The 25,762-nt window shown below is 38.9% G+C and overlaps 1 protein-coding gene across 4 annotated transcripts in view; it reads right to left on the bottom strand.

Annotated features, from left to right (window-relative positions):
- The window catches only part of LOC145163006 (uncharacterized), a 38,214-nt gene extending 12,454 nt beyond the window's left edge, over nt 1-25,760 (bottom strand). For 3 of the 4 annotated variants that reach the window (XM_079081944.1, XM_079081945.1, XM_079081946.1), the window contains exons 1-14: nt 25,470-25,760; nt 24,776-24,870; nt 24,560-24,673; nt 24,290-24,394; nt 24,110-24,181; nt 23,917-24,029; nt 23,616-23,777; nt 23,468-23,536; nt 23,305-23,392; nt 23,151-23,222; nt 22,887-22,987; nt 22,580-22,697; nt 22,140-22,199; nt 21,932-22,042 (exon numbers count right to left, since the gene is read on the bottom strand). In XM_079081944.1, coding sequence (XP_078938070.1) covers nt 21,932-22,042; nt 22,140-22,199; nt 22,580-22,697; nt 22,887-22,987; nt 23,151-23,222; nt 23,305-23,392; nt 23,468-23,536; nt 23,616-23,777; nt 23,917-24,029; nt 24,110-24,181; nt 24,290-24,394; nt 24,560-24,673; nt 24,776-24,870; nt 25,470-25,584 — 1,395 coding nt within the window. In that variant the 5' untranslated portion in view covers nt 25,585-25,760. The remainder of the gene's footprint in view (nt 1-21,931; nt 22,043-22,139; nt 22,200-22,579; nt 22,698-22,886; nt 22,988-23,150; nt 23,223-23,304; nt 23,393-23,467; nt 23,537-23,615; nt 23,778-23,916; nt 24,030-24,109; nt 24,182-24,289; nt 24,395-24,559; nt 24,674-24,775; nt 24,871-25,469) is intronic. The other variant, XM_079081947.1, reaches the window with a different exon arrangement.
- Between the last annotated feature and the right edge of the window lie 2 nt (nt 25,761-25,762).

Here is a 25,762-nt window from a genome sequence, read left to right as displayed (position 1 = left end):
GACCAGGGTTTGGTCCCGGCTCCGGTGGTGAGCCAGTTAGTGGAAGGACTGCCAGAGATTTGAGTTTGCGTTGGATTAAGGAGATGGAAAGTGTTTTCCGCACTAGTCCCTACCCCTTAGGAGCTAGGGTTCGGTTCGCCTTGGATCTCTTGTATCGGGCGTAAAGGATTGATTATGTGATCTATTGCGCTTTCAGGATTTAAGACTACGTCTTGGGAGTAGTTTGTAGCCCGGTTTAGGGCAGAGGTTGCTCTAGCTATTGCAGTTCAGCTGTTGACGATTGAGCTGGTGAGAGTGTCAGGGTGTCATACTCTGAATGATATGAATCCCAGATCCCGAGGGCGGGAGATTGATTTGGGGTACCTCGGGGAGAGAGGATCAGGTCAGGTGCACTAGTTAAGGGTCTCGGGAAGAGACCCACGACTTCAGAACATGGTTGGAGAGGCCAGCAGGGCTGGGGTCGGTGTAGCGCGTGCGAGAAAGGCACAATGGAGCTTGCCAATCCAGAAGTATGGGTTGCTACGAGCGTAGCAGGTTGATCATGTCATTATAGATTGTTCTCTAGGGGAGGCAAGGGAAGGCAGTGCTCCAGCAGGTGGTTCGACGAGTGTGTTATTATTTACGATTCTTTTCGGTTGTTATCGGTTTCTTGTTGCTTGGAATCCTATAGTATGTTGGGTTCGCGTTATCTTTGGGTTGTGATTATGTCATCGTTGGGCTGTATCTTCGAGGAGTGTCTTACGTCTTTTGCATGTCGTGAATCATTAGTGGGTTATTAAAGGGTCATTTCTCGTACAAAAAGCTTCAAGTGTTTGATTGCATGTTAGGTGGTAGTCGAGATCAGTTCAGGGGCGTTGTGTGGAGGGTTTATGGTCAGGATTCAGCGGGTTAACTCTCCTGTATCGTTAGGATTCAGTAGCTTTTCCAGTCATGTTGATTGGCATTTAGGGGCGACTAGGGAGGTGGTCCATTGCTGAGGTTTTAGTTGGGGCATCAACTCTGAGAGTTGCAAGTGTGGGCTGTAGTATCATCTAAATTATTTGGGATCAATAGTGTTGTTGGGCTTCAGAAAGTGTTAATCAGATCTTCGGGGATTGTGTAGTCTTTTGGGATGGTTAGTGATGGAACAATAGAATTGGTAAGCGTGGATTGTTAGCAGACCGTTAGGGGGTAAAAAGGATTGGGGAAATCCTTCAATTCCCGTGTGCCGCGAGTACTTGTTGAATCAAAGTGGGGGAGAATCATTCAGGTATTCAGGAGCAGGAGCGGTTATGAAACTATGATGAGTTTCGCATCCCTGTCAGGGGGGAAGGCAGCCCAAGTGGTTGTTTGATTTGAGGGTTGTGTGAGTTGGGAGTTCGGTAAAACTCCCCAGCATGTGAATCGCGTCTTTTGGGTGCTTGATATCAGAATTTGGGGAATCAGGTTGGGGTTCCAGTCATGAATTGAGTTCCGTTCAGGTGTTCGGTCGAGTGTGTGCTCGACTCTAAGTGTATTTGAATTGATAGATTGGGGGTAAGGCATAGGGCTGCAATTGTGGTGAGGTGAAAGTTTTGTAAGACTACGGGGGAGTCGTAGCATTCACTAGTAGTCAGTTGGGGGTGAAATTGTTGTAAGACTACGGGGGAGCCGTAGCATTCACTAGTAGTCAGTTGGGGGTAAAAGTGTTGTAAGACAACGGGGGAGCCGTAGGATTCACTAGCAGTCAGTTAGGGTGAAAGTGTTGTAAGACTACGGGGGAGCCGTAACATTCATTAGTAGTCATATAGTGTGGGAGGTGTTGTAAGACTTCGGGGTAGCCGTAGCATTCACTAGCGGCCAGATAGTGTGGGAAGTGTTGTGAGACTGCAGGATGACCCGTAGCATTCACGGATTCTTTCAGATGATTAGGCCAGGGTTGGCCAGTTTGCAATGTTGTGAGTAGGTCACAACATAATTGGAATCAAGAAACGGTAGGTCAAAAGAGACCGGGTATGATGTAAGACTATAGTTATTCTGGTAGCATTCACCTTTTTGCGTCAGATTCAGTGGCGACAGGTTGTCTGTCTATTATGATCAGATGGATCAGAAGGATTGATGGAGCCATGAGTGGCGATATAGCTAGGGAAATTATTGCTAGTCGAAGTTTCCTTAGGAGGTCGTGTGGGGCGACTGTAAGATTGCTCATTGGTTCAGCAACCGGGTGGGAATCCAGTAGTCTTGATGTGGGCAGATAAGTTGGATCCAGGGAGGCCTCGGTTGCTAAGGAAAACAGGTAGGAAGCGGTGTGATGTTCCGAGTAGTGGTAGTGATTTGGGATTCTTATGGGAGTAGCTTGTGGGCTGGGAGGTGCCAAGCCTCTTATAGCAGGATTAAATGATCTCAGAATACTTGATTTGACCCTGTTGCACAGCTCTTGTTTGAGTCTTATTCGTTGTAGGGATAAGTCTCCTACTCGAAATATTATTTGAGCCTTTTGACAAGTATAAGTGTTCCGCAGAGATATTTGGTCTATGATTCCGTTTCTCGAGGGCATCTCAAGTTATCAGAAGTTAAGTAGTCAGTTGGGTGATAAGTGGACTGGGTTCAACAATAATGATTCAATATGGGCGGTCTGTCACGGAAACCGGCCATCACGAGACTTTAGATTTCAGGATGAGTAGTTGTGGTTAATTCGTAAGGGAATATTGTCGGAAGGTGAAGGGATTCGTTCAGCTGCTGGTTGTGGTATACTCGGGGTAGTGACCGTGTTGCTCAACTTATCGAGTGTGTCAGGAATGGTAAGGAATGATTTCGAGGACGCAATCTAATTTAAGTGGGGCAGAGTTGTAACATTCCGTTTAAAATGAACAAATACGTAAAATTAATAATTGAATAATAGCCCTAAATCCGTGATAATTTGTCAGCATTATCCACGAGAAGTTAAATGATATAATTATTGGAGTTTTGGGGATCTATATTGAAACATTGGACTTGAATTGTTATGAATTTTGGATGTTGGGGGCTATTTTGTAAATTATAGACTTCATTTGAAAAAGATCTTATGGGGAGGGACCAAACGTGTAAAATGTGCATATGTTTGAAGGTAAACATGGGATAAACCCGGTGTCCCCTCCCCCTCGTTCTTGGTCACAAACCCTAAACCTAATACATCTCACAGCCGTCACCATCTTGGAGTGCTCTCATCTGCCGCCACCTTGTCGTAACCGACCGCCACCCTACCACCTGCAGCCTCGCCGTCGGCCACCTCAACAGCCCTGCTGTCGGTGACGTTGTGTGTAGTCGTAGGAGCCGCCGAAGACCGATAAGTGAAGCCGTGAACGTCGTCGCGCGGGCCGTGAGCGATCAGAAGACTCTCGGTAATGCCAGCCGCATCTCACACTTTTGTTCCTCCCTATGGGTTCGACGTCAGGCACGTCGTTGCCGCCGACAATGGCTTTTGGTCGCCATTTCAGCTTGTTCCAGTGTCATCAGCCGCCTAGTCGGTGGTTGGGAGCTGTAGTCTCGTGTCTTGTATAGATATGTGTTGCTGTTGAACCCGAGATGTGTCGTGCGGGTGTTGCTGGCCAGAAACCGAGCAAAATAACCACCATGGCCGCCAACCATGGTGGCTGCCGCCTGCTGCCATATCCCGTCTCCACCAGCCATCGTGGAAGGTGGCTGTGTGTGTGTGTGTTTTATTGTGTATTTAGGTGTGTGTTGGTTGTGTTATCTTTTATGTACATTGTTTGGCCGCAAAACCCCGTCACCACTGCCGTGAGGTGGTGGCTGCCACCTCATACCGCCCTTCCGCCGCCACCAGCCGCCACCTTGGGTGGCTGTGTGCACTTGGGTGTGAATTGGACTATTATTTGGGATGCTTTTGATGTGCTTTGGTCTAGAATCATAACCACCACGACCACGAGGTGGTGGCTGCCGCCGTGAACCGCCGTCGACCACCACCGCCTAAGGTGGCAGTGGGTGGTGCCCGGCCTAGTGAAACCCTAAATTGACCTAAAAGTTAACCCTTGGACTAATTGGCATGTGCTTGGGTTAGAAACCCTAATTAGGGTTTAGAAAATTCTACATTTGGAGATGCTAGTTTTGGATTGTCGGGACCCGTGTTTGGACCAGTGGAATGAAGTTATGACTTATGCCCGATCCCATTGTATGTTTGGTCTAGTGGAGTAATGGACTTAATGAATTAAGACTTTAATGGGTTAAGTAAGAACACTTAACCCTAATCGTCATTTTATGTGAAAAACCCTAATTATGTTTGGGCTTCAAGTTGGGCCTTCTTTTGGGATTAGGTGTGTGGGTTCTTTTTGGGCCAATTGGGAACATGTTTATGGACTAAGGAAATTATTGGGCTTTAGGATAAGGTCCATTGGAAAGGCTTGGGCCTAATTTGGAAAATTAGGTCATAGGTGGGCCATAATTAAGCCTTGATGATTATGAGATATTGGACAATCGGAATGCCAAGTGTTTGGACTAGAATAAATGGTTGGGCCTTAAGGTAAGACCAGGTAAAGGTTTGGGCCCAATTTGGAAAATTGGGCCATATGTTGGGCCTTGGTTGATTATTTGACTTTTGGGCCTTGGTTTTGAACCAAGCTGGGTTAGGGGGTAAAATCGTCCTTTACCCCAAGTGTGGACTTATTGTTATGTATTGAAACCCAATTATTATGGGTGTTGTTTTGATGTTGACAGTTCGGGAATCTGTCAGCCAGCAGCTGGAGTTTTATCCGCGAGACTTCAGCAGTGCGAGGTGCGTCTCCTCACCATACCAATGGGTCGAAGGCACCAAGGCCGACCCATTATGTGATATGTGGAATACTAGCTGATTATATGATATGTGGAATACTAGCTAATTATGTGATATGTGGTATACTAGTTGTTTATGTGATATGTGATATGCTAGTTTACTCTGTTACTTGCATGGAAGACCTTGGGGGGAGCCCGTGGCAGTTGGATATCAGACCATGTGGGGGTTCCCATAGCATTCCAGGTAAAGACCATGGGGGGAGCCCATGACAAATAGGTATAAGACCCTGGGGGGAGCCCACGACATCCTGGAGTAAGACCGTGGAGGGAGTCCACGACATCCCTATATGTTTATATATGTGTTATGTGGTATGCTAGTTATTTCTGTGATACGTGGTATGTTATTTGACTATGTTTTATTTGCATGGAAGACCCCAGGGTGGGGGGGGGGGAGCATGTGGTAATTGGATATCAGACCATAGGGGGAGCCTATGGCATTCCAGGTAAAGACCATGGGGGTGCCTATGGCATTTGGTTGTCAGACCATGTGGGGTGCCCATGACATTCCAGGTAAAGACCATGGGGGTGCCTATGGCACTTGGTTGTCAGACCATGTGGGGGCTCCCATGACATTCCAAGTAAGACCATGGGGGTGCCCATGGGACATAGGTGTAAGACCCTGGGGGGAGCCCACGGCATCCTGGAGTAAGACCCTCGGGGGAGCCCACGACATCCTTATATGTTTATATGTGTGGCTTATGTGATTGATATGGTTTATGCAGTTATGTGGATTATTTGGATTATGCGTGGTATGCATTGGGAAGTCACTAAGCTTCGTTCTTACAGTGTTGTTTATGGTTTCAGGTATCATCGGTTTCGAAAGGAAGGGCCCGGTTTAATCGCAGTGCACACACCCGTGTTTTCCGCAATATGTGATTTTGGGATGAACTCTGATAAATGTTTCAGTTAGCAATGTTTTTGGAATGTTTGGATTAAATGATATCTGTGTTTGACTATAATAAAAATGAAATTTTTACCCTTGATTTTTGGGTCGTTACAACTTACTTGACCCATTAGCTTTTGAGGACTTGTCCTCGAGAGAACCATGAGAGAGGCGATAAAATGATTTTCCAAGTTCATCACCCATCATACCATCATGATGAATTGGCTTGTTTAGTCCGACCAATGTCGGATGGTCATGTGTTGTTTCTTTTTCATGAACATTTCTATACTCCACATTACTATTACTAGGAATACCATTAAACTCTATCTTAGAGCGAAAACCAGTTTATAGAATAAAACTTGGGCATTACATAAGATCTTTAATTTTGTGTTGTTGTAACACCCATTTTTTCGGAAGTACTTATTTAGTGAATTCAAGGAATTGGAGAAAGAAAGGTTTTGGGGAAAACCCTAATTTGCGGCTCGCTTTGGAAAGTCCTATATAAGGTCCTTAACTTCTATTGTTACCCCAAATTTGGGACCTCCAACCCCAAAAAACCACCTCACCTCAGCACCCTATCCTCATTGCCTCCATTGTTGGTGTTTTATGCTTGAGAAGCTAGCTTGAAGAGGAAGTAAACCATTATAGTGCTAACGGAAGAAATATCTAGAGTTTTTCCAACATCTTCACAACTCTCTAAACCTTTTTGAGATATAAAGTCTCCACCTTTACGTGTTTTGCTTCCTAGATCTAGGTTTTTTTACGATGTTTTAGCCCTTTCTATGGCTTTGGATGGAGTTAAGGAAGTCCCAGGTCCTAAAGATTGTGTTTTATGGTCTCTCGGACCCATAGTGGTGGAAATATGTGATTTTTATCTTGAATTTTTATCGATGCATGATTCTCGTAAATTTTGGACTCCTTAATGTTTAAGGTTTGAGTTAGAGATTACATTGGACTTATGAATGGATAAAATTGGAAACTTGATCCATTAAAACCTATATTTGATTCAGATATGAGAATGTTTGGCTTGAGAGATTAAGCATTTTTACAAAATAAGTGCTCTACCCTGAAAAGTGTGACACGACCAAGGGAGGGTCGCGAAGCGAGCCTAAAGATGGATTCACGACTGTTTTGTCGCCTAGTAGTCGTGACACGACTGTCATGAATTTGGCTTGTAGATTGTCTGAAATGTATTAGACATAGCAATGTTTTCTACAACATTCATGAGTGCTCATAAGGTCTGAGTATTGGGTTAAACCCACGCTCACTTGTATCACTTCATGGAATTTATCTCGAGTGATCGTGAGATGATAATACCATATAAGTCTTCAAACCAAGATATATGAGTTATTGACTATGAGTTGGTTGTACATTGATAGTGCGAAACCGCATTAGTAACTTGATGTTATAAAACAAACTATTGTGTATGATTTAACAAGTAGTTAGTACAAGCATATACTGTCGAAGTTTATTTGTTCCTTTTAGTCCTTGGAGGATTAAAAGCGATATCTTGGGCCCCTCGATGATTTTTGTTTTGACTTGTGTGATGGACCACTTAATACCATTCACGACTGTTTTGTCGCCTAGTAGTCGTGACACGACCTGGGTCGCGACACGTTGGCCCAACTGGCCGCTGACTTTGGCCGTTGACTGTTTATAACTAGTTTGACTTTTGGTCAAAACTTTGATGGAATTGAGGATCAGTCTCTGATTGGTATTAAGTGGTCTGTGCTAACGGATTCATCAATGTTGACTTGTATGCAAGGATTGTGGTCGATGAACTAGATTCAATGAGTTTTCTCACTATATTATATGTGACATTACATGTCTAATGAGTGGTAGGATGCATGTGTGTTATAGGTATACAACTATGTGACAGACTAGGATAATATTAAGTTAGTATATCTTTGCTTGTTGGGTTGTATTACTATTGATAGATCGTCGAGTGGATGACATGGGGGGTTGTGCATAGTTATAATATCATAGCCTTAGGAATCTTGATCTGGCCTTATTGCATCGTTCTTATTTGATATATTTCCGACTCGACATCCATCTCCGACATGGAAGACGAGCACTATGACCCAGTTATGTTATGGGTATGCTCTTCGTTTTCTATTGTTACTTACTGTTCCGGATGTAGTAGACCACCTCCGGAATGAACTGAAAACGTTCCGGAGTTTAAATTAAAGATGCAATTGTTGTAGGACCAACTAAAACATAGTTTAGTTGTGTAGTTATTGTTTATTTACATCGGATTGTTTTTTTCCGGATCTTAAAATGTCATTCTGGAAGGCTTCGGAACTCGAAGAACCATTCTAGAACACGATGAACGCATCCAGAACATCAAGAACAGGTCCGGAATATTGGTCATTTCCATTTTAGAATAAAGTGCTAACACCTTTTTTATTTGTGCAGCACGGCATGGTTGTTGATGCATCAATTACACTCTCGTGTAAGCCCAAAATCGACGGGGAAATCATTGCGACATTCAGAAATAGAGCCGAATGCGAGACTATGTTCTGAAATACATGTTTCAGGAGGTGGTTAGACATTCCTAGTGTCGATGGGGATCCTTTGCTTCTACATTACGTCTTTTCCCACGAAGTTGTCACCGATCCCTGAAGCCAAGTAGAGGAAATGGTTTTTATGATTAGGGGTTACGAGCTGTCTTCCGGGAAGAAAGAATTTTGTCTCATCACCATCTTCCGGTTTGGTGACTATTTTCCTGCTTCTGCATCCGGCGCTGTCTTTCGTTCCCGTGTGTTTCCTATGGTCCCGACGAATGTCTCGGTCAAATTAGAACATGTTACGAATGTGTTTAAAAATTCACTTAATGAGTTATCGGACGAGGATGCAGTGCGTGTATGTATTCTATACCTGTTAGAGAAGGGTTTCAATGGGCGACCGACTAAACAGCCTGTTACAAAAGAGTATTTCGCTTTGCTATCCAACCTTGATGAATTCAACAGGTATAATGTCATTTATTTTATAATTACTGATTAATTAAATTACTTATCGTTACTAATATTTTTTAGAAATTAAATTGTTAATTATTTTTTATGTGGTAGATATCCATGGGGGAGGATAATTTGGGATCAATTGTACAAACAACTACATACTGTATTCAATAAAGTTGAGAAACTTATACATCCAGAAGAACCGAAAGAGAATGAACCTCAAAAAGTGACCTACACCCTACATTGATTTTTAGATGCTTTTAAGGTAAGTATATAATGAAAAAATTATTATTTATTTTTATTTGCTAACATTCTAACCATTTTTTATTTATTTGTTTGCAAACATTCAAAGATGAATTCTTAAGACTTTTCCGATGAGCAGTTTATTTGGAACCGACAACAGAATGTGATCCATCGGGCTGTTGCATGGTCAAAACTTAGGCCGTTACAAAAGACTCGTTGCAACCAGTTTTTACAAATAAAGGACGTATGGTTACTTTATTATTTAAATATTTATTTATTTTATAATTTATGTTTATTTATAATTTTATAATTTTGTTAGCAGGGTAATAGATGTTGGATAAGGTGTTTAAGTCCATAACTATATTTGGTATTTACTTGACCCGAGAGTAGCATGGTCCATTTGGGTTTCATGTCACCAGAACATTTGTACGGATGGACTTTTGAGAAGAGGCTATTTATGATTTATTAATATATTATAAGTTCTAATATATTAATATGAAATCATATTATTTAATTAGTATTGATCAAGAATTAATTTAGAAACTGCTGGACAATAAGTATGACATTGTTCCATGTATTTGTTTGGATGATATCTTGAGAACAGAGGATTATATGATCACTTATCTAAAATGGCGCGTCACGGTTCGACAGAGGCTTTTAAGAGCTACGATTGCCAGTCGGTGTTTGAGGTCATACTTGAAACGATAGTTATTAGATTTATCCAAGTGGGAGACTGTTGGATAAGGTGTCTAAGTCCATAACTGTATTTGGTATGTACTTGACCCGAGAGTTGCATGGTCCATTTGGATTGCATGTCACCAGAACATTTGTAAGGAAGAACTTTTGAGAAGAGGCTATTTATGATTTATTAATATATTATAAGTTCTAATATATTAATATGAAATTATTATCTAATTAGTATTGATCAAGAATTAATTTGGAATTAATTTAGTGATCAAAAGAGACTAATTAAATGTAAGGGGTTGATTTGGTAAATCAATGATTCTTATAGTGTGGGCCTATGGTTATTTAGGTTGGGCTAAACCAACATGGTAGTCCATGGATAGTCCATGGAGGTTTTAATCCATGGAGCCTAAGTAAGATGAAAGGTCATGCACATTAGGGTTTACATGGATGTAACCCTAATCCTTGCCACACTATATAAGAAGCCTCTTAGCACATGAAATCGGTACCTAAATGATCTTTGGAAGAGCATAGCCGATTTTGTGTGCAAGTAATTCTCTCTCAAATCCTCCATTGTTGGTGGTGTTGTGTGAAGAATTTGAGACATCACATTTGGGGTGCTAGGCTCTTAAAGGTCCAAGGAATCAAGCTACAAGGAAAGGTATGTCATCTACCTAGTTTTGTTATACAAGTACCCATGTTTTGCATGCTAGTTAGGATAATGCTTTGGAAAATCAAATTGCATGTATAATTAGATAAAACATAGATCCAAAGCATTTAGGGTTGTATGTGCACCTTAAGGTTGTTAGAGTGCTCAAAACTCATCAGTGGTATCAGAGCCTAGGATTGTTTTCTATTCTACTTGATGTTTTATTCGTTTTCAAAGTTGGAAAAATCGAATTTCTGCAATATGTCAGGTGAACTCGCCGAGTCCACTGGGTGACTTGCCGAGTCCACTCAGAAATAGACCAACGCGATGAGTCCAGTTCACGTACTCGCCGAGTTGGTGCCCCTGTGTGCAGAATTTCGAGTTTTGGCCAGAAATTGGATTAAGATCATTACCCAAACTGTTTTTTGAACCATGAAATCTTTTTTTTTTCATAAGGTAATGATCATGATTGTCCAATTAAAAGATAATTGTCATAATTTCAAGATTTGTATTAGTTTATATGATTAGGCTAATTTCTTGAATATTGATGATATGAATTATCTTGTTCTTATGAGTTTAACTAGATCATGAATGTATTATTTGATTATTGTGTTAATTAAAATAATGATCTAAATGGTTTTAATGGACTCCATAACTTGTCCTCAAGTTATGGAAAGCCAAAAGTATTTTCTTTAAAAGGTCATTAAACTCATAACTTATGGAAATGAAAGGTTTTGAATAGTTTCAAAACTTGCCCTCAAGTTTTGGAATTTGTAAAGTTACAATTATGAATACTTTAATTCCAAACCTTAGAATTTTAAAAGTTAAAATTCAAACCTTATACTATTATAATGTTATAGGTTTAATATTTATATATATATATATATATATATATATATATATATATATATATATATATATATATAAGACAAGTCATTCTTACCGTTAGTAGGCCTCATTCACGAAGCTAGTCTATAAGGGGTATAAGGTTACTGCCTATGAAATGGTGGTTTAATGGGTGTCCACTCTCACCCACCGCTTCCTTGACTAGTCGAGGGTCGTTAGCCGAACGGGTAGGATATGACATTAATTCTCTTTGAAAGTATAATGATAATTATAATGTAACAAAACTTTTATTAAATTTCCAATCTTAGTTACTTTAGGAAAAATGTGAATTTGATGCTAATCCATGAAATTGCACTTTGCACATTGCCAAGTCGTTAGGGGAGCGTGTGTGGTTAACTGGCACACTAACTTGGACTAGTAAGGGTGGCAAAGTGTAGCTTGGTGTTTATCATAGATCGGTGGAGCGTGTGTGGTTAATCGGCACATCGATTAGATGATAAATGACATCAAGTGTACCAGGTTAATTTGCATGGTTATTCACACCTTGTTTATGATCCTCGGTATCCCAGTCACAAATTTGAAGGGCATAATCGATATTTAAACATGCCATTGAAAAGTTCAATGAAGCTCAAAGGAATCTAGAAATTTCAATCCAATTAAAAACTTAATAATCAATTTTGTTTTTCATGGTGGAAATTGGTAAATCGTCATTTACCTACCTTCAAATATTTTGCAAGTTGGATTACGACATCCCTCTTCCAAATTGTAAAATATTGTGTTTGGTCCTAACCTTAATATTTCATTTGGGTGTTATATTAAGGACTCTTATCTAATCTAAACTTTGTTTTTCTTTCTTTTCAGATGTCTTCCAACACTGCTTCTAGCTCAAATCCTACTATCTCCTTCTCTCTCATGAACTTGTGTGGGAGAGTCATCTTTGATGACACTAATTTCAATGACTGGATTAGGAACATCAGGATGGTCACTCGCTATGAGGACAAGGAATATGTCCTTGACAAGGAGCTTAAGGAAATCAATGAGTTTTCTGCTACTCCTCAGGAGATTGCTGAGTTTAGGGAACATGAGAAGGATGCCACCAAGGTAGCTTGTATCATGCTTGCCACTATGTCAGCTGAACTCCAAAAGTCCTATGAGGACTTCTACCCTTTTGAGATGCACCAAGACCTGATGGAAAGATACCATCAGAGTGATCGTCAAGAGAGGTATGAAATCATCACATCCATGATAACAACAAAGATGAAGGATGGTGAATCCATCACGGCCCACTTGTAGAAAATGCAAAGGTTTGTGGACCGTTTCCTAAAATTGAATGTGGACTTCGATGAGGAGCTGGCTATAGATATCATTCTACACTCCTTACCTCCATGTTATGATCAGTTCCGCATGACCAATCATATGAACAAGGAGGAGGTCACACTTAGCAAACTTCAAGGGCTTTTAAGGACTGCTGAAAGTAGTCTCAAAGGTAAATCGGTTGTTCCTACTCCTACAGAAACTGCCCCTATCTTGGCAATTGGACATGGGAAAGGGAAGAAGAGGAAGGCTCCTTGCAAGTGCTGCAAGGGAAAGTCTCTTGATGGATCCTCTTCAAGTGGGACCAAAGCTAGTTTTGCTGCTCCCTCTTCCATTCCTAAGGAAGAAGAGTGTTTCTACTGCCATGATAAAGGGCACTGGAAGCGAAGCTGCCCCAAATACTTGCAGGATGTCAAAGATGGGAAGGTTAAGGCCACCCATGCAGGTATGTATACTATTCTATCTAATAACTCATCACATTCTTGTTCTTGGGTCCTTGATACAGGTTGTGGAATTCACATTTGTTCTGATTTGCTACATCTATCGTTGAACCAACTTCCGAATCATCTATTGAATCGCATAATCAACAGGGACTAAAATGAAGTAAGGATGTGGAGCACGGGAAGATAAACTTGATCATGGGGAATAGGAAGGTTTCACCTGTGACCAAGATTGGAGTTTATTCTTTATTGCTGAGTAGTGGGTTAGAATTAGATTTGAATAATTGTTGCTACTCGTTTGAAATGGCGAGAAATGTTATTTCCTTTCATGGTTTGTACAAACAAAGTTTTAGTTTTTCATTTGATAATGAAATTGGTGCTATTAATGCTTTTTATAATGGTGTTTTTTATTTTAAAGCATTGTCTTGTAATGGTGTATATGAAACTGTGATGGTTGTAGACAACTTAGGAAATAATGTGTTGCACATTGATTCTTCCAATGAATTGGATAAATCATGCTTGTGGCATTGTCGTCTTGGACATGTCAGCAAGAAGCGCATAGGCCAACTCCAGAAGGCTGGAGTTTTGGAGTCATTCGACTTAAGGTCGGATGACACTTGCGAATCTTGTTTACTTGGAAAGATGACCAAGTCACCCTTCACTGGTACTTGTAAAAGGGGTGAAGGTTTGTTGGATCTCATACACAGCGATGTGTGTGGGACCTTCAGAACCGCCACAAGGGATGCTAACCGCTTCTATGTGACTTTTACTGATAATTACAGTAGATATGGCTATGTCTACTTAATCAAACATAAGTCTAAAACCTTTGAAAGATTCAAAGAGTTTAAGCAAGAAGTGAAGAATCAGCTAGGCAGGAAGATAAAGTTGCTCCGATCCGATCGGGGTGGTGAGTATCTTAGTATCGAGTTCCTAGACTATCTTAAGGAATGTGGGATTGTTTCACAATTGACGCCACCTAGGACACCACAGCTTAATGGTGTGGCTGAGAGGCGCAATCGAACCTTGTTGGACATGGTTCGTTCCATGATGAGTCGAGCTTCGTTACCTATCTCATTCTGGGGGTATGCCTTAGAGATTGCCGCCCATATCCTTAATCTAGTCCCAACTAAGAAGGTTTCCAAAACACCTCACGAGATGTGGATATGGAAGGTTCCATCGTTAGCACACATCAAGGTTTGAGGTTGCGAGGCATTCGTAAGGCGTGAGACTCACGACAAGCTCGAACCTCATAGTGAGTGGTGTATTTTCATCGGCTACCCACAGAAATCATTTGGTTATCTCTTCTACAGAGCGAGTGACAATGTTGTCTTCGGTGCGAGGAGATGAGTCTTTCGCGAGAGAGTGCTCATAGGCCAAGGAGACAGTGGGAGGAAAATTGACCTTGAAGAGCTTCAAGAGTCAAGTGGTGAAGGAACCTCAAACACTAGCAATCAACCTGAGAAGGAAACTCATGTTGTTCCAGTTGATGAGTCCGTACCTCTGAGGCGCTCCAGTAGAGTTAGTGTTCCACCTGTGTATTGTTAGCCATAGCTGCATTTCATGACTATGAAATATGGCAAATGGATGTCAAAACCGCTTTCCTTAATGGAAAGTTGGCTGAGGATGTTTACATGAGTCAGCCAGAGGGTTTTGTCAATGCAAAGTACCCTAATAGAGTGTGCAATCTTGAGAAATCCATTTATGGATTGAAACAAGCATCTCGCAGATCGAATCTTTGTTTCGATGAGAAAGTCAAAGAGTTTGGCTTTTCGAGAAGAGAGGATGAGTCATGTGTATATGTCAAGACTAGTGGGAGTACAGTTAGCTTTTTGGTGTTGTATGTGGATGACATACTACTCATAGGAAATGACATTCCAACCTTGCAGGAAGTTAAGTCCTGGCTTGGGAAGTGTTTCGCTATGAAGGACCTTGGAGAAGTTGCTTACATCCTAGGGATAAGGATATTGAGAGACATGAGTAAGAGACTAATTGGACTTAGTCAAAGTACCTACTTGGAAAAGGTGTTGAAAATATTCAACATGATGGATTCCAAGAAAGGTGACTTACCGATCCAGAGCAATGCCAAACTGAGTAAAACTCAGAGTCCGAGTACAGAGGCTGAGATAGCAGAAATATGTCATATACCATATGCTTCCGCAGTTGGTTCGATTATGTATGCTATGACTTGTACTCGCCCTGATGTGGCCTTTGCTTTGAGCATGGTCAGCAGATATCAAAGGAATCCTGGTAAGGCTCACTGGACTGCGGTAAAGAACATTCTCAAGTACCTGCGGAGGACTAAGGACTGGGTCCTTACCCTCGGTGGGAGTGATGACTTGAGAGTGGTGGGGTATAGTGACGCCAATTTTCAGACTGACAGAGATAATTTCCGCTCTCAGTCGGTCTGGGTATTTACCCTGAATGGAGGAGCAATAACTTGGAAAAGTTCCAAGCAGGAGACAATAGCTGATTCAACGTGCGAATCAGAGTACATAGCAGCAAGCGAGGCAGCGATATGGCTGAAGAACTTCATTGGAGATCTTGGAATTATACCAGATATAAAAGAGCCTATGGAGATTTTCTGTGACAGTGAAAGTGAGGTTGCCTTATCCAAGGAACCAAGGGATCATGGCAGATCCAGACACATCGATAGAAAATATCACTTCATAAGACATCGGATAGAAGAAGGACTCCTCGTAGCAAAGAGGGTATCGTCAGAGGAGAACCCAGCAGATCCCCTCACGAAGGGACTGAGTAGGGATAAGCACTTACAGCATGCGAGGCTCAGCGGGCTGAAGGACGATATTAGTTTTAATGATTAGATAGTTTTGAAACTTGTAATAGTTGAAATGTAATTGACATTTGATGATTAAATAAAAGGTGTTCTTTATTTATAAGTAATGTTAGTATCTTGTGTCAATCATTTACTATTGTTTCATTTTGCATGTTTTGACTTCCAGAATAATTATATTATTCAAACTGTCCAAAGTCGATCATACTTTGAAAGTAGGTATTGAAGCAAGACTGTCATGAATTTGGCTTGTAGATTGTTTGAAATGTATTAGACATAGCAATGTTTGCTACAACATTCATGAGTGCTCATAAGGTCTGAGTATTGGATTAAACCCACGCTCACTTGTATCACTTCATGGAATTTATCTCGAGTGATCGTGAGACGATAATACCATATAAGTATTCAAACCAAGATATATGAGTTATTGACTATGAGTTGGTGGTACATTTATAGTGCGAAACCGCATTAGTAACTTGATGTTATAAAACACACTATTGTGTATGATTTAACAAGTAGTTAGTACAAGCATATACGGTCGAAGTTTATTTGTTCCTTTTAGTCCTTGGAGGATTAAAAGCGATATCTTGGGCCCCTCGATGCTTTTGTTTTGACTTATGTGTCGGGCCCGGTCAGAACTCAATTGATGTGTTCGATTAAGTTCTATGTCAAACAAATCGGAAATCAGGAAACAAACTGCTGGACAATAAGTATGACATTGTTCCATGTATTTGTCTGGATGATATCTTGAGAACAGAGGATTATATGATCACTTATCTAAAATGGCGCGTCACGGTTCGACAGAGGCTTTTAAGAGCTACGATTGCCAGTCGGTGTTTGAGGTCATACTTGAAACGAAAGTTATTAGATTTATCCATGTGGGAGACTGTTGGATAAGGTGTCTAACTCCATAACTATATTTGGTATGTACTTGACCCGAGAGTTGCATGGTCCATTTGGGTTGCATGTCACCAGAACATTTGTAAGGAAGAACTTTTGAGAAGAGGCTATTTATGATTTATTAATATATTATAAGTTCTAATATATTAATATGAAATTATATTATCTAATTAGTATTGATCAAGAATTAATTTGGAATTAATTTAGTGATCAAAAGAGACTAATTAAATGTAAGGGGTTGATTTGGTAAATCAATGATTCTTATAGTGTGGGCCTATGGTTATTTAGGTTGGGCTAAACCAACATGGTAGTCCATGGATGTTTTAACCCATGGAGCCTAAGTAAGATGAAAGTTCATGCATATTAGGTTTTACATGGATGTAACCCTAATCCTTGCCACACTATATAAGAAGCCCCTTAGCACATGAAATCGGCACCTAGATGATATTTGGAAGAGCATAACCGATTTTGTGTGCAAGTAATTCTCTCTCAAGTCCTCCATTGTTGGTGGTGTTGTGTGAAACATTTGAGGCATCACATTTGGGGTGCTAGGCTCTTAAAGGTCCAAGGAATCAAGCTACAATGAAAGGTATGTCATCTAACTAGTTTTGTTATACAAGTACCCATGTTTTGCATGCTAGTTAGGATAATGCTTTGGAAAATCAAATTGCATGTATAATTAGAGAAAACATAGATCCAAAGCATTTAGGGTTGTATGTGCACCTTAAGGTTGTTAGAGTGCTCAAAACCCATCAATAGACTCGTACCGAAGTTGGAGCCGATAGAAAATGAGACGCGTGTTGAATAGTGGCTTGTTAGCTCGGCGTAGATTGATGGCCCTGATTTTTTCCGACACTGAAGTTGACAGGGCACCTTTCCAAACACCATCACCCAAAAACTCCCCTACCCATGAGCATCGAGAAAAGAAGGCACAAATAGATGATCCATCTCACCCGCCACCATCACCACAGTCGGCTGCTGATCCATCAACTGATAATGACCAAATTATTAGTGACTTGCAGAACGAGGTCGGTCAATTGAAAAATGAGGTCCGTGAATTTCACGAGAAGTTGCGGTCTCAGGAGGAGCGTTTAGCAAAGCAAGAGGCTACTTTAGCCATGGTTCTAAAACTTATCAATAAGACTCCCGGAGACGATGTTGGTACCTCGAAGGGGATGGAGGTACATTTTTAATTATTTCATCGTTTATGGTTGTTATGTTTTTGCATCGTTTACAAGTATATATTATTGAACCGTACAAGGATACTACAATGAGAATGGGTTATGGGAGCATGATTATGTCTTAAGCAGCCCCGAAAAGCCGCTGAATGTCGGACCTGAAAAACCGCTGAATGTCGGCCCTGAGCAGTCGCCTCCGGTTATTCAATCGTCGGATGTAAAAGAGATTCCACGGGATGAATACAAAACATCGGCGCAAGCACAACTTAGACGTTCTAAACGCCAAAAAGTTATGTCCATATGGTACAAGTCTTCATGGATACAAATGAAGAGGAAAGGTGTTACACCGCAACAACCAACACCGTTGGACAATCTTCTAGATCCTACCGTACACAGTGTATATAAAGAACATGATGGTTCGCTATTGTGTGCTCACAATTATTTGACCGGTTTTGCTACGATTGAGTTTTGGACATAGTTATCTGCGGATAGTCATGAAGGATGGTTGTCATGTGATGTAAGTAATATAATTATTTGATTATTACATACTACGCTTATAATAATAATACTTACTTTACTGCAAAAACATTAATTGGCAGCACATCATGATGTGGATCTCATTGCTGCTAGAGCGTAGAGCGGATGATGCTCGGTGGACGGTGGTGTCGTCAGCTTTCAACATTGATAGATATGACTGGAGTGACATGGATGACGGATCCGTTTACCCAGCTTGGGCAGAGTGTGATACAATATAATTTTTTTTAGATTACATTACCTGAGTATCTATATATTAATTAATTATTTCTAACCTTTTTTGTAGCTTTACATCCCAATCAACATACCACAAGCTCATTGGTTTTTGGGTTCTTTGGATTTGAAGACATTGAAAATGACTGTATACGATAGTCATTGGAAGGGCGGCTACTGTTCGGAAAATGAGGATTGGTTAATAGGTATGACAACTCGCATCTACAAACTGATACTGGGAGTCAACTACTGGGGTACCGAACCAATTGATTCAATCCCACTTGAGAGCTTCAAGATGACCTTGGAAAAGGTCACAAACACACCACAACAGATTGACAACAAAGGGAATTGTAGGATGTTTTTGTGTTGGTTCTTGGAGGCGTTGATGACCGGGAAATCGATTTTCTGTAGAGGGTAAAACCGGTCCATGGGCTTTGGGTTATCGAAAACGACTAGCAGAAATTTTTTGGTGGTACAAGGACACAGATAATTTAAATATCGTATTTGTAATACCAGCTACATACACATCCTTTATTTAGTTTATGTATTTATTAGTTGTTTGTTGATTTTAATTGCATTTTATATTTGATAAAACAAAAATGTATACATTTTATAAAAGCAAGACTTGAACATTTTATAAAAGCAAAACTTAAACATTTTATAAAGAGTAAATTACTGAAATACTCCCTGTGGTTTGGTTAAAATTACGTGTTTCGTCCCTAACTTTTATTTTGCACTCGGACCGTCCTTATAATTTGATTTTATTGCGATTTTAGTCCCTATTAGACAAGAATTAACAATAATACCCTTATGAATTTCTTTTTAAATTGTTTTATTATTCTTATTATTATTTATAAATCAGAAAGAAAAATGAAAAAAAGTGTGGCCCACCCTTATCCCTCTCCTCCTCTTCTACCCTAAATCACTACATCACAAAAGTTCACGACCCCACTTACCTCCCACCACAACCGACGACTTGGTTGTTTCTCCATCGGTTTTACTCCATCGCCGCCGGAAACCTCCCAATCCCTTCATCTTCTCCGGTTCTGCTCCACCTTTACCTCACACCCCCATCCTTTCATCTAGAAATTAGAAAATGGGTCGTACCCCCACCTCACTTCTTCAACTCTTATAAACCTCTATTTCTATCTAATCTCACTTGAGCACGTGAAAACCATAGCTGACTGGAGCTCAACCAGCCTCCAACAGAAGGCCGTCGGAAGTGCTGGATCGCAACTAGAAATACTGGATCGGCGCCAAATGGTATCGTCACCGGATCCGCACTATCGTCGTATTGAAATCACCGCCGCCACCAGAATGTTTTCTGAAATTATCTCTCTTTCACGTCGTTGCTCTCTGTTATCTCTCTCTCTTTCTCACCGTCTTTTTTCTTTGTTACCGGTGGTGGTTCGATTTTAGAGGTGGCGGTGGCGGTCAGGTTTAGTGGGTTTAGTTTCAGGTAAGATCGAGGATTTTTATGCATTTGATTTGTCTAGATGGTTGCATCAAGTTTTGATCAGGTTGATTTTTTTTGGATTGCATTAGGTTTGATTTCTCTAGATTTTTTGCTGGAGTTGATAAAGGAGATTTTAGTGCTCAGGATTTCAGTAAAGACATGGTGGTGAGCAACTACATAGAACAAGAAGGGACAAAGTAGAAAGGTCGGGGTGCTCCACTGATTTCCGACTACGGTGGTCTGTGAATTGGTGGTCGCCGACAATGGAGGCCTGGGGAAGAATATAAGGAAAAGGAAAAAGATGAGTGGGGGTAGGAGTTAGGAAAGGGTGGTGGGACCCAATGATTTTTTAATTTTTTTAATTATAAATAAGTATTTACTGGTTATTTAAAATGTGGGAAAAAATATAGTAAGGGTAAACTTGTCTTTTCATGTTTGTCAGGGACCATAACCGAAACAAAAACAAACTAGAGGGATGGTCCGAGTGCAAAAAAAACGTTAGGGACCAAACTCGTAATTTTGACCAAACCACAGTGACGATTTCAGTTATTTACTCTTTTATAAAAGCAAAACTTACGTTAAAAGAAAAACCACCTTAAAAGAAAAACCACATGTTACACGTTAAAAAATTAAAAAAAATAAAATAATAATAATAATAATAATAATAATAATAATAATAATAATAAACCCTAGGAAACTGTATTCCGGAACCGTACTCCGGAATTCCGAAGAGCTCTCTGGAACAAGGTGTTCCGGAGAATGTGGTTATTTTTCAAAAAAAAAAAATAAAAAAAAATTGGTCATTTATAAGGGTTAGATTACTCAATTTGTTGAAAAATAATACTAAAAGGTTTAGGATTCATTCATGATATCACAATATATGTTTAATATACTTATATTGTCTGTTGCATTGGAGTTTGCATTTTCTACTGGTGGACGTTTCATTGATTCATATAGGACTTGTTTATCTCCTAAGCATATACATCGTCCACTCAAATATACTCACACTTGGATTCATCAAAAAACATCATTTGGTGGTTATGGAAAAAATGAAGAAGTGGAAGCATTAGAAGCCGGTAAGTGACAAAAAGCTTTCATATTTCACTTTTAAACTTATGTTTTTGAATGTTCCATTATGAATTGTAACATACTAATATTGCTTCTCTTTAATTTTGTACAACTGTTACCATCTTTGGGCATATTGAAGATTCGTGACTTGGCAGTTGGTATTTTGATTGAATTTTGAAGTGTATGTTTTATTTTGGAACTGTTATGGTATTGTGGTTGAACTTTAAAGTGTACGGTTTCTATTTAAATGATCTATTGTATTTTAGTTGTTTGTAATTGCATAAAAATAGGATAGACAGTGGGTAGATCCAATATGATAAATTGGATAAATAATTGTAAAATCCAATCAATAAAAAGTGTTTAATTGGGTTGGTTGGATATGGTCGATTACAATCACCTGAATTATATCTGTTGGAAAAATTTGACATGAAATGGATGATACCATTTGATCGGTTCTATCCAAAAACATTGGATGCGAACCGATGAACACCCCTAATTATGAGGTCACTTTGGGTTGAGATGTTACATGTTCATTTGTATGAGTCATTGTCATAACATGGTTGCATCAATTATTTACATATTGCATCGCTTACCTTTATTCATCAAATGTTGATACCAAAATTTATCCTCACTTTGAAATTTGGCATGTATTTGCATTTTCAAAGCTAGAGTCAAGGGAGTATAAAGAGATTATATACATTATAGGACACCAATGTGTGGGAGATAGCACTTATAGAGATAATTATAGGAATGTCTTTATTGGACTATTATTGCATGCATTTAGATTTTTTTCTTATCACTGGTGAATGGTGCAGGGGGAGTAGTTTTTTAAGGATTACTTAATTATGTTTAGTCATATATCCCTACCATTCAAGCAAAATAATGCTATCAATATCGTAAATCCAAATGAATGAAAATAGGAGATATTTCAAGAATGGGAAGATATTCTAATGAAGTGATCTAAGAAAGAGAAAAACAGAGGTGCAAACTCACCTTAGCAATAATACCCAGCTTTTCTAATTTTTGGACAGCATCATCCACATCAAAGTTGCATCTCTCACCAAACTCGTCATTTATTAGTTCCTCACATTTTTTGTCAAGTTCCTGTAAGGTAACATGACAAATGACCATTTTACTATAAAATTGTGCAAATTTGTTCATTGGCTTCATATTAATCACAAGGAGCAATAGTAATTAATACCTTTAAAGTTGCTTTGCCCTGTTCCATCAATATAAAAAAAGAAATGATCACCTCTTTTACCTGAAATGGTTATTTGATTTTGTTAGTTACCAATTAGGACATGGTGTTAGGCCATTTAAGGACTTTTTTTTATCACTACCGTAGAATACCAAAGATCATGAAAAAAGAAAACAAAGGATCAAATGCAAGAAATAGCAACATACTTCCGTAATTTGTTTGTTATAGCATCTTACTTTCACTTCTTCCTATTACAACATTCTACTTTGAAAAAACTGCTTAATTATAGCAGTGTCATCCAAATACAAAACAATCTTTAATACTATAATAGGGTAGATTTTTCAAATCATAAAGTCTTAATAAAAAATGACCATAAATACCATGTTATAACTTGGATAAAAATTTAAAGTACAATGTCTTAATAAGTAAGATACCAAACTTACTTCTTGTTGAATCACATCATCACACAAATGAAGAAGAGTTCCTTTTCCACTATCCAGTTGTTTGTCATACATGAATTGTGTAATTAAGTTCTGATACATTTCCATATTTGCCTGAAACCTACATTTCAATTGTATAATATTGGTAAACTAAAACCACATACATCCAACAAAATGTAAAATCAACAAATCAATTGAACCAATATGATGGTTTTACTTTTTATTACCAACTTCAAGAACACCGTCACAAGAAGACAGACATATAAGTTAATCTTATCCACTTGAATTTCATCAGAGAAAGAAGACTCACGTAAAGTATATTTTGGCACAGTATCCAATCACTGAAGACACAACAGCAACAATGACCCAAAAGTCAGCTTCGGGTGTCTGGATTGAACCAGTGGCAGCTCCCTGAAAAAAAAAACACTTCAAATAAACACCACGGAACCAATGGGGGCGTTTTGTTTGCAGAATGTTCTAGAAATAACTATTGGAATTTGAAGAGGGTATTTGAATATTTTTAATATAGAGGAAATTTAGGGAATTGAATTTCATGGTAATATTAACAACTAACCAGACCAAGTACAGCAGTGGTAAGGAATTTGACCCAGTCCATAGGTGTTAGACTTGGATTTTTCTTCTCAGGCTGTACAATACATTACAAGAATCTCATTAATCAAACTTAAATTCCAAAAAAAAAAGTCATGGATGAAGAAAAACCAACTCACCAATACTATTTCCATATCTGCCATTGGGATCTGTTTTAAATGTTTCACATATATCCCTCTTTCCTTTTTTGCCTTACTGCCTGCTAGCCTGCATATGAACAACATCTTTCTACATCCACAAAAAAAACAAAGTATGAAATCTTGACAAAAATATGAATCATACCTGTAAACCACAATTATCCTGTCAAATGTAGGTTCTTGGATTGTAATCTTACTTGCCAAATTCTGTAAACTGGTTGAATAAGTACATTCTAGTGTCAGTTAGATATTGTTATCAGCTATTAATGTAAAGATCACTTTTATTTTACAACCTGAAATCCAAATTTTCAATACGGATCCGCTCAACATACAAGTCATCCTGAAATTCTTCATCACTATTTTCACCTTCTTTCTTTATATCTTTGGTTTCATCCTCTTTCTTCATAACTTTCCTAATTATTGCCCTTGTTTTTTTAGGAAATAACTTCTCTAGCCTGCAAGCACAATGCACAATGCACAATTTCTCTTTATAATTTAGTATAAACAATTACAAAATTATGGAACAAGATGCTGCTTCCCTATACACTTTAGAGATTAAATTAATGAGTAAGTGAGGATTGAAAGAAAACTTGCCTAGTCACTCTCATGATCCATCCCCATATACGGGAAATGAGCATGTCCACCTTCTCCATTATAAAGTAATCAGTTGTCCGATCAATTCCAATACCACGTCGAAAAATTATATACTACAATAAAATATTTTTATTATATTAACAAAATGACTAAATTTCCACATGTGTGTCAATCGAAAATATAATAGAAACACCTTATCTGCAAAGTCAGGAAGGTTTTCTCTAGGATGCTCGGAAAAGTACCTCTTTAACAGGTTCTTATCAAGCTACAGTAAGAAAGGGGGATATTAAGAAAGAAGAAGAAATGTTTATATAATGGAGCAGAATGATAATATCACCTAATTTATATAACCATATTCAAGTGCATATATAACCTTTGATTCATCCACTGAGATGGGAAGATTTAGACGATATTGCCCTGATTGTGCAACCGCAATCTCCTCCTCGGTAGCAATCTTAAAATTACTCTTTTCCATTACCTACATTCATATGAATTTGTATTTCAAAGTGTAAAACATAAAGAGGGAACAAATTCAAATATAGCCAACATGGAAAACCAATTTAAATAATAGTTCATGGTAGATTGATGCATGCGCCATGCTACATGATGATGAAATGAATACAGATGGTTAAGCACGTGCTACCTTAAACATGTAGTTCAGGAAGTTTTGTTCAAGAACATCAACCTCATCCGAGGACAAATGTTGTTGCTGCAGTTTCTGATCTCCATAGTCTGGATCAAAGAGTGCATATAGTTGCTGCAAGAGAACAAAGGAAATCAAATACAATTAATCTGCTAGAAAGAATTATTGGAAAACAAGATGTAGACGATGGAATAAGTTAATGAATCAAGATAATACCATAAGATCTTCAAACTGAAGAAGATACCATGCTCGAATCGTGTACTCAACTCTCTTGCAGAGCTTCAAGAATTCTGATCGGTCAGAACTCTGTTCTGCAATGCATCAAGAATTTCAACAGACACTCCATTCAGGTAATAATTAATAAATACACTTTGACCTTTTATGTCAAATTTGATAATTTCATCAAACTTCATCTAAATCATTAACTTCTAATTAAACTTTACAACACATACTACAAACCGAAAGAATATGATTTGTATCTACTACAGAACCCAGTTACTTAATTTTCATTTGTAAAGTAGCATGTTTTATATCGAAAATCAATCAATATATCTTTAATATATATTTTTCATGGAATGAACTGGTTACACATAAAAACCAACACATGAATGTGAAAGTCAATTTACACGTTGCCATTCTTTGGTTGTCTAAATTTCCTACAGGAGAAGAAATTTCAGATAAACGTAAGTGATCATAATCCAAAATTTATAACAGGAAGCGAGTATGTGAGCCAAAAAAACAAAACAAAACAAATGTGCGGATACATCGACATTGCAACAGATCCTAATTTTTGCAAGGATTACAACTAGAATAAGATAAGAGGTTCCGTTCGTTGAAAAATAAATCGAATATATATTGAAAACAATGAGCGAAAATATATTATATATATTGAAGAAAAATATATAATTACCAATGAGGTTGGCCAAAGTCATGATGAGCTTAGGCTTCAAAACTGGAATTACAGCTTCACGCTCCAATCGGATCACTTCCTTAGCCTGTTTGCTACCGGTACTAGCGGTAGCCATTTTGTGTATGTATGATCAGACCTTAATTGAATCTCAATCTTTTTTTCATCATCGATCATCAAATAAAGAGAGTGAAATAACATCGATCTGATAGCAAATGCGATTGTGAAACGTAAAGGAAGGAGTCAAACAAACGGTTCGGACATGAAACCTTCATCTGCGAAGGTTTGCTTAATTA

This window comes from Lactuca virosa, chromosome 3 (genome assembly GCF_052849685.1).
Source record: "Lactuca virosa cultivar CGN04683 chromosome 3, Lactuca_virosa_CGN04683_v6, whole genome shotgun sequence".
Lineage (NCBI taxonomy): Eukaryota > Viridiplantae > Streptophyta > Magnoliopsida > Asterales > Asteraceae > Lactuca > Lactuca virosa.
Note: the sequence above shows the minus strand (reverse complement) of the source record. Positions and strands in the feature narration are given on the sequence as shown.